The sequence below is a fragment of the Pleuronectes platessa genome, chromosome 17, assembly GCF_947347685.1.
Source record: "Pleuronectes platessa chromosome 17, fPlePla1.1, whole genome shotgun sequence".
Taxonomy (NCBI): domain Eukaryota; kingdom Metazoa; phylum Chordata; class Actinopteri; order Pleuronectiformes; family Pleuronectidae; genus Pleuronectes; species Pleuronectes platessa.
This window is the reverse complement of record NC_070642.1, coordinates 13,118,691-13,127,542: the sequence shown is the minus strand read 5'-3', so window position 1 is coordinate 13,127,542 and position 8,852 is coordinate 13,118,691. Positions and strand designations below refer to the sequence as shown.

At 42.7% G+C, this 8,852-nt stretch overlaps 2 protein-coding genes across 2 annotated transcripts; one reads left to right on the top strand and one right to left on the bottom strand.

Annotated features, from left to right (window-relative positions):
* Positions 1-540: 540 nt before the first annotated feature.
* On the bottom strand, positions 541-6,120 carry mtfr2 (mitochondrial fission regulator 2). The gene is made up of 8 exons (XM_053444920.1): positions 5,970-6,120; positions 4,560-4,742; positions 4,320-4,424; positions 4,006-4,130; positions 3,329-3,537; positions 2,955-3,231; positions 2,231-2,414; positions 541-1,798 (listed from the first exon to the last, which is right to left on the bottom strand). The coding sequence occupies exons 2-8, from the start codon at positions 4,629-4,631 to the stop codon at positions 1,745-1,747; spliced, it is 1,026 nt and encodes a 341-aa protein (XP_053300895.1). The 5' UTR covers positions 4,632-4,742; positions 5,970-6,120; the 3' UTR covers positions 541-1,744.
* Positions 6,121-6,227: 107 nt separating this feature from the next.
* On the top strand, positions 6,228-8,793 carry armc1l (armadillo repeat containing 1, like). The gene is made up of 7 exons (XM_053444921.1): positions 6,228-6,297; positions 6,605-6,777; positions 7,040-7,131; positions 7,273-7,456; positions 7,539-7,655; positions 7,989-8,063; positions 8,174-8,793. Exons 2-7 carry the CDS (start codon positions 6,625-6,627, stop codon positions 8,369-8,371), a joined length of 819 nt encoding a protein of 272 aa, XP_053300896.1. The 5' UTR covers positions 6,228-6,297; positions 6,605-6,624; the 3' UTR covers positions 8,372-8,793.
* The last annotated feature ends 59 nt before the right edge of the window (positions 8,794-8,852 follow it).

Below are 8,852 nucleotides of genomic sequence, written 5' to 3'. Positions count from 1 at the left end.
ACATTTTGGTCCCGTTTGTTTTATTTTCAATATGTATTTTGTTGTTATGTTCTGAGAAGTTTATGGTTAAATGTATAATCTGAAAACATCTTTTCTAGTAGCCGTCACTGTTATGGATGAGAAACATTTGTTTAATTGGCGTCCAACAGAGTTTGTCACTGCTTTTTATGTCTGTACATATCAGCAGTTATACTTTCTTTAAAAAATGTGTAGGATTTTCTTTGCACAGCTGTTCTCCATTTTTCCATTGGGGTATGCAAAGCAAGTAAAAGAAAATCCTGCCTCCTCCATGTGAGTGGATGGGACATGGACCAAATTAAAAAGTCAAATTACACTTCATATATAAATTTTGTCCAATATGGTTTGTGTCTATGTCTATGTCAGGTACAAGTCCTGAATCTGGACAATCCCAGATTCATGAAAGAGGCCTGGATTTGTTAAAAAATTTATTACATAGCTGAACACAGAGACAATCATGTACCAAAACTGGGACAACAAAATCCTATGCAAGTCAAGGCTGTTTATATATATGGTCCTCCTGCGAGAGAACACTGGTGCCCAAGGGGGATTAATCTTCATTATGACAATGGACATTTTGTAATCATTGTTTAAGCTAAATTTAATCAAACATCAACATCATCTGTAAGTTTGAGACTTAAACGATAATTAATCCATGTTATGATTCATTCTGGTGTCTGCTCCTGTGGGATTTCTCGGCAGAGACCGGCTTGTGTACTCTAGAAACAGCGTCTGATAATAATTAAAAGATATTTCCTATTCCTCGTGTTATCGTGCTTGGACAACACAAACTCACATCACTTAAAAACGGCCCTGAACGCAACAGTGTAAAATTATTTCATCATATGCACAATGTCCTGCAGCAGTTTGAGCCTCAATTCAAACAATAAAATTATAACATTTACAGGGATTTGGACACACATCAGGAAGCACAACAAATAAACATTAGTGCATTTGAACATTTCTACAAAACAAAAATACCTGAAACTGCAGTTGCATAGAGTAAAGCTACATGAATCTTAAAACAAAATGTTGTTTATTTCACTTGGTTGAGATCAAAACCTCACAAAGCGATTTGAGATACTAGAGGGCAGGTAGCTACAAGCTACAGTGTATAACTGTTTAAAGGAGACATGTTATCCTTTCCATAGTGTGTAGGTTTTTTTGTGCACGTAAACGGCCTGTGCCCCCGAACAAAGACAGGTCAAGCATAGTCGTTTCCTACACACAATGGAAACTGTTCACCAATCACAACAGGGTGGGCCATCAGGCCAATCAGAGAAGCCTGGGCTTACTGGGAGGGGGTTCTTAAAGAGACAGGAGTTAAAAGCAAGCGTTTCAGACAGAGGCTGAAAAGAGGAGCAGCAGCGATGGACAGTATGAGGAAAGTGATGGGTTTTCTGAGCATTCGAGCATGTGAACCTTTTCAAGTAACAAACTCAACTTAGGAGCAAAATACGTCTCCTTTAAATACATTATCTCCTTTAAAAAGAAGCTCTGCACATAAACATACCAGTATAAAAAACAGTGGAAACATAAGAATGGAATTCACAAATAGGACAAAACAACACTATTACCCTTGCTTACAGCCTCAACTTTGACAAAGACATACATTCAAACCTCCCAACAATGAAAAAAACAAGCCAGCATCTGGTCCAATCTGTGGCAGCTGTGATTGGCTGTTGGGCTCTCTTACTTTTGACCTTTCGGGCTCAGAGGGGATCATTTAATGGGACATCAGGTGGCGTCGTCCCTGACTGCGTCTGGTGTGGTGAGGGATCTGGAACAGAAGTGTCAGGTTAGCAGCCGTTAAAACTCACACGCCCGATGTTTGCCACAAAATGTTAAAAGTCCCTTGTGATAAAGAACCTATATGGACCATAAACTGTGAATAAAGATGAACGACACATGTCCCATATGTCCAAGCATCCAGAAATTAGCCAAATTATCCGGGATATGAACCACCCTGTGCCATTGTTGTGGATTGGAGCCAGAGTCTGTGTTTCTGTGATCGGGGATGGATCCACACTAACGACTGTGCCGACACACATTCTGGGCAAATAACAAGCCAGTCCCAGCTGTCGATCATGATGTGTCACTCCACTTTAGCATCAATCAAACATTATTGTTACACAACTATCTAAAATGACATAAACCTGATACAAACAAAGGTGTGTGTGTGAGCATGGGGGAGTGTCTGTGGACGACAAACCTTAGGCGTGTCCGGGCTGCCGAAAGGTGAGAGTTCGAGGGAATTCTCTTTGTCGGACGAGTTGTTATGGCGATACTGGGCGAACTTTCTCTTTAGCGCTTCTGCGATAAGAGCTGCTGGGTCATTGAGTAGTGCCCCCCCTCCCTTACTGCGTCTCCTCCTGACTGGTGTGCCCCCTGGTGACCTGGAGTGAAATTAAGAAAAAAAGTCAAAGATTATACCACATTCAACAAATTCAATTATTAAAGGAAGGTACTGTGCAATTCAATGCCTAATGTGCAATCTGCAATCAAGACTGGATATATTTTTGCTCTGTGTATATATATATATATATATATATTTCTATATTTACTTGTTTATATTTTATGTTTAATTATTTATTACTTTTATTGATGCTTATTTTTTGTTAATGTCCTCTTTGCTGCTGCGACAAAGCAAATTTCCCCTATTGTGGGACCAGTAAGAGACCTCTTGTTTTATCTTATCTCTATGGATGTTCCTGATATATCATGTTAACAAGAGCATGAGTTCACTGTGACCTCGCCCACCAAACTTGATTTATCTTTGAGTCCAATTGAAGATTTTTTCCCAAATTTGAAGAGATTTCCTGAATGCATTCTTGAGGTATCATGTTCACAAGATGGGACAGATGGACGGAAAACCCGAACACAAACTAAAAAAACATAATAAAATCACTGACATGCCTACATATTCTGTTGCTTACCTCTCCACTGTGCGCAATGTCACTTGGCTTATGTCCTTGAGAACATCCAGCATGGAGGGGATCCCTTTCACTTCCATCCCCCTACCGGGGGCTTTCTCGTTATTCTTTCGTTGGCGGATCAGGTCTACCATAGACAAGGTCTCAGTGGAGGTGCCAGGGCAGGGAGGAGGAGGAGGCGGCGGAGGAGGTGGTGGAGCAGCAGTGCGAGGTGTGGAGGTAAGAGTCGGCTGAGCACACGTCTGAGGTGTACCCGGGGCGTTCTGGAACTCGGTCAGACCTAAAACATGTTGAGAGGTTGAAAACAAAATTGCACATGCTTGATGTACTGAGAATAATTGTGATGAGTTGAGGTCAAAGGATCAAAGACTAAGCACCTGAGGATGGAGCGGCAGTAACAATCATGGCTATCTGAGCTCGTAGCTGAAGCAGCTCGCTCTCCAGTGCTGTGATCTTCTTCAGGGCCACTGGATCAGAGCTCTGTCTCACAGCTCTGCCTCCTCTCTGGGTTTGCCTTGTGGCCGGTCCCGGGTGTCTCACCACATCTCGATTTACAGTGCTTTGCTCCTTCGGAGGTAGATGGTTCCTGCACATGGACATTTCACCGCTTTATACTTGCTGAGCAGATTCAGAGAAACTGTTTTTCCCTGAAGTACACAGACACTCATCAATTAATCATGCAGGAAAATAAAACCTCTATATACTAATCTAAATGGATCATAGATAAACACAGAAGCTAGTATTTGCAGCATATTAAAGAGATGTTACATCTTAAAAGTGTTTTTTGATCTGTAAACTAAATCCTATGACTGTTCTTTAATGAAACACTTGATTTATTGGTTTTAATATAACATTTTAAACCAAATCTTAAAAAACAATATGTACATTTATAGGTTAAATATGGCTCAAAACACCACCCAGTGTTTAAAACCATCTTGGAACTTGCAAGGCCAATGCTAACACAGATAACCCCTTTTCTCCTTTTGAATGTAACATGTGATTGAGGAGCAGGTGCGTGAAAAGAAAAACTGTCCATGTCTGTTTATGTGTTTACCTGGTCTTGGCAAAACTTTCCCCTTCATCTTCAAACACCCACATGACGTCAGCGAATGAGGGGATGGCCGGCGTTTCCACGGTGACGTCAGCATATCCGTTGGGCTTATAGCTGAGCAAAGGGACCTGAGGCAAAACATGGAGGTTACACACTAAGATGCTGACAGCTCCAAACAATTGAAGATATTCACACAAGTTATGAACAAGGCACTTAGCTCGACAGCTGCTTAGTAGAAGTGAAAGTATTGAATTTTATATTATAGTTTTATTCGTTTAATACATCACTGCACAACTACATCAAAAGTTGTACAGTACCTGAAAGTGAACACGGGGGGTTGGTGTCAGTGGGAGATTTGTCCCAATCATCCTCACAATGCTGCGATATTGACCGCACTGCTGACTGTCCCACACTGGGACCAGCTACAGACCAGACAACAAAAGACACAGCAACAAATGGATTAAAATACAAAAAACAACCACTTTTGGCGAGTAAACTATACATATTTTTCTTAGCCACATAAAACCATCCCGGCGATGCACAGTGGAAGCACTCACCATTTCTGGTTCCACGCCAAAGTACTCCAGCACGACGCGCAGCACATCCAGAATATCCTCCACTAAAGACATTGGAAGGACTTTTCCCTGCACAAGCTGACAACTGCAGAGCTCCTCTTTCTGCTGACGGACTTGGTGAGAGGCCAACACAGGGAGGATGTCACTGAGTCACATACTTGGCACCTGGAACACAAGATGCAACACAATTAACTATAGAAGATAATACAAGGAAAGGTGGACCTCAACTTTAACAGTCATCAAATAATTAAAATGCTGTCATGGACATCCACTCTAGGAAAATTTCTAAATCAGCCTCATGCCACCTTTACACTATTGCAGGAAATTCGATGTCAGCGAGACTTCGACTGATTAAGAGTGTGTGGGTTAAAATTTAAAAGGGCCACATTTGTGCCAGTGCATGATGGCTGTTTGTGAAGCCCCTTCCTCACTGACTCTGCAGTTTAGAGTTTTCTTCTTCTTCTTCTTCAGCGACTCAGTCTCTCTGCCTGCAGGAGAGAGGCGGCCCGCGGGGAGGGAGAGCAAACGACCCGACTCAGACTCCAATGATGTTGATGGTGCAGGCACAGAGAGATGATCGTAGCTGCAGTGTGAGAGGGAGGGAGGGTGGGGCGTGCTATGCTGTGTGTTTATTGTACACAATGTGGCAGAAGACTCTGAAACTGCGAGGAGGTACCACAAAAGGAAATCATCCTTGCATTTTCCCAGAGCTCAAGGTAACATCATAAAAGATTTTCTGTGGATATTACTTTTTCCTCTTTGTAATTTAAAATCCCCATATACTACATTAACAAAAAATTTAAGACAATTGTATTTTTACTTGAAATGGACTCAAACCAGTCAGTACACCCTGATGAAGGCATAAGCCCGATGACGCGTTGGTGTATTGCAGTGCTTCAAACCCATTGAAATAAACCACTTTGAGTGCCTGGACCTGAATTCTTCATTGTATTATTGTTGGACATTAGTTGTCCTTCTCCCTCCAACTCTCTCTCTCCTGCACTTAAATATATTTGTTATTATTTCACAGTAGAAAAATGTGAATTTACAAACAACGGTCACATATGCAAGCACAGAAAACACTCAGAGGGACAGTGTAGGGCTGGAGGTGCTTCATTCAACTAAAAGTGATCTCACTCACACAGACACACAGACACACACACACGCTCAGCTGTCTCCCTCTGTACCTCTGGATGCTGACTCGGCTGATAAATATCTTTGGATCAGCACAATAGATGTTACACACACGCTCACACTCTCTCTTTCCCTCACGCACACACACAGAAACAATAATGGAACCCCGCTCGGTTAAACACATTGCAGGTAACACTCCGCAGAGGAAACACGCAACAGCAGAACATGCGGGCTGAGCAGAAACACACGTGCACTCACCGTGAACTTGTTTTCTTATTGAAACCCGATCAATACATCGATCAGAATCTCTCTTCATACCGATCGACACAAACTCGAAGCTGCAGATAAACACACCGATACAGCCTCGCAGCTCACGCGCTCAACAACAGCCAGGACTTCTGCAAAGTCAAATAAAGCAGAAGCAGCAACGCCTTCTCTGATTGGCTATCGATACCGAATCAGCAGGAGAAGCCAATAGGAGCGAGCGACCTTGCAGCGTTGGCAGCGGTCGTTCGACCAATCGCGTGTCGCGTAAACTCCAGACCCAAATTTGTACTTTTGTCGCACGAGCGGTTCCTCGTTCTGAGTAAGTAAAACCAGTTCTGTCGCTTTTATGGCGCTTTTGTGACGCGTATTACTTTTATATGGGTGTTTATGGTTTTATTTAAAGTAATATATGAGTTTAAAGCCCAAACAATGCGCCAGAAATCTATTTATCCTAACGGGGCAAAACGTACTTAGCTCCCCATAGCTAGCCACAGCGCTAGCGTTAGCAAACAGGCTAACTTCAAGCTAACTTTGACAAATGAGCTCCTCCCGGCAAAACGTCCAGGTCCCTTGGAGTTAAGTAACTTTTCCCCCCTGTTGATAAAGTGTCTCGCCTCCGCCCTCAGGTCCGGCTCGGTCAGCAGACATGATGGATGCTCTGTCAGTGGTGAGTCAGCTCCGGGACCTGGCCTCGGAGCCGCAGAACCGGGAGGTGATCGTCCAGGACCAGGGCTGTCTCCCCGGGCTGGTTCTCTTCCTCGACCACCAGAACCCCGACGTCCTGCTCGCTACTCTGCAGGTGAGCCGGAGAATCTGATCAGTGTGTTTACAAACGTCAAAGGATCAGACTGTGGTTGATGATAGAAGAATGACTGAACTGTCATACATTAGTCTTTGCTAGTAAATAAATGGCCATTCAAAAACAAAGATAGAGGAAAAATAAGAATTGAGAAGATGTTGTTAGAGTTTGTAAGTCGGGACTTTTCACTTACTTGGTCAAAACAGATTTAACTGCTAAATGTACTTATGTATATATTAATCCATGTTCTTTGCGTTATCAGACCCTGCGTTACTTGGCTGATTTGCCTCCCAACATCCCCACCATGAAGAATGAACTGGGTATGATGGTGAGCTTGGAGAATCTCATGGAAAGGTGAGGAGATCATGTTTTTTATACCCTCTCTGGAAAATGTGTACATATCATTTTACTATACAGAATTAATGTTTTATTTTAACTTTGTAATTCTATATTTTCTGTAATGTCTGATATGATCAATTATGTTTCTCAATACAGGGAGGCTCTGTCTGTTGACATCACAGCCTTGGCCCAGGAGGTGTTCAACATCCTGCGTACACCTGCTAATCCTGCACCCAGGACACCAGAGAGGGAGAAGAGACAGAAATCCCAGTTCTTCATCAACTCCTCCAACAAGAAGGCCAAGTCTGTCACTCTGCACATTCAGGGACTGGACAGCACTGTGAGTAGAGTGGATGACAGTCACACTGTTGCTTTTAGGTCCGGCCTAACCTGAACTAAATACTTCTCCTTCTGTTACCTAGGACCAGCGGGGCTTGTGTGAACAGGCTCTTCTGAAGGTCAGAGGAGTGATCAGCTTCACGTTCCAGATGGCCTCCAAGAGGTGCACTGTCCGTATCCGCGCCGACCTGCCTACTGAGGTAACACACATTTACTGCCGGTGTTTACTTTCGAAACATTTCCCCTTAAAGTATTTAGTACACAAATCAGGTAGAAGAATGGTGCATCTTGTCTGATTGTCCAGTTGCACTACTATCTTGAATAGTTTCACTCTATTTTGCACATGGTATGTTAATTTGTTAGCTTATTTTGTAGTGTGTTTTTATTGTATATCTATCTGTGCAAGAACACTGAGCATAATTAACATAGGAGTCAAATTCTTAGTATGTGCACAAATACATGGGAAAACAAATTGATTCAGATTATTCCAATAATCCCTGACACTACTTTCCCTGATCTCACTTCATCTACAGAGTCTGGCCTCAGCCATCGCTGCCACAAAGGTTCTGTCTGCCCAACAAGTGGTGAAGAATGAAGCAGGAGAAGAGGTGGGTACATATTTTTAAGTATCCGTTGGAAAATTTCTATTGTGGTGTAAAGTTCACATTTAACTTTTAAAACATACATTTCCCCTCCTTTTTATTAATGCTTTATTCAGGTTTTGATTCCTCTGAGCTCCTCGGGAGTGAAGGTCGAACAAAACTCGACAATACCAGATTACCTCCCGGAGGAAGAGGAGGAGAGCCCAGAGAAGGAAGTCGACCGAGCAATCTCCCGCACTACGGCAAAGGAAGATTCCAACGGGAGTTGGCTCAACGCTGCTGCCGGCTTCCTCACAAAAACCTTCTACTGGTGAAACTGGAGCAGTTTCCCTGAAACTCAGGAGATTGTCATAGTTGAGCTAAACGACTGCCCCCTGCTGCTGTGTATGTGACATGAGTGGACATAAATGGATGTGAGCACGCCACAGGACTGCATTCTGACTGTTTTCACGGTCAGAACTTCGAATTGCCATCGATCCCTGTGACTAACTCAAAATATCAATTTGCTCCAAAGTCTAGAACTGCTCTGCTTTGAAGTGAATGGAGGCCCTCACACTTGAACAAATGTCGAAGGACTTCAATGCTGTTTTCTATCCACTTTCTCATTGTGTAAATATTTTCCTCATCTTTCCATGTTTACTTCAAACTTTCCCAGTTTCTCTTTGTGATGAAAAAAGTTTGACAATTCTTTGAATTTTCTGTAAAAGTAAATACTAAATATTAGTGTTTTCATTTTTCTGGTGTTCCGTCTTCGCTTGAGACACGAAAAATAATTGTAAGTGCACACCACAATAG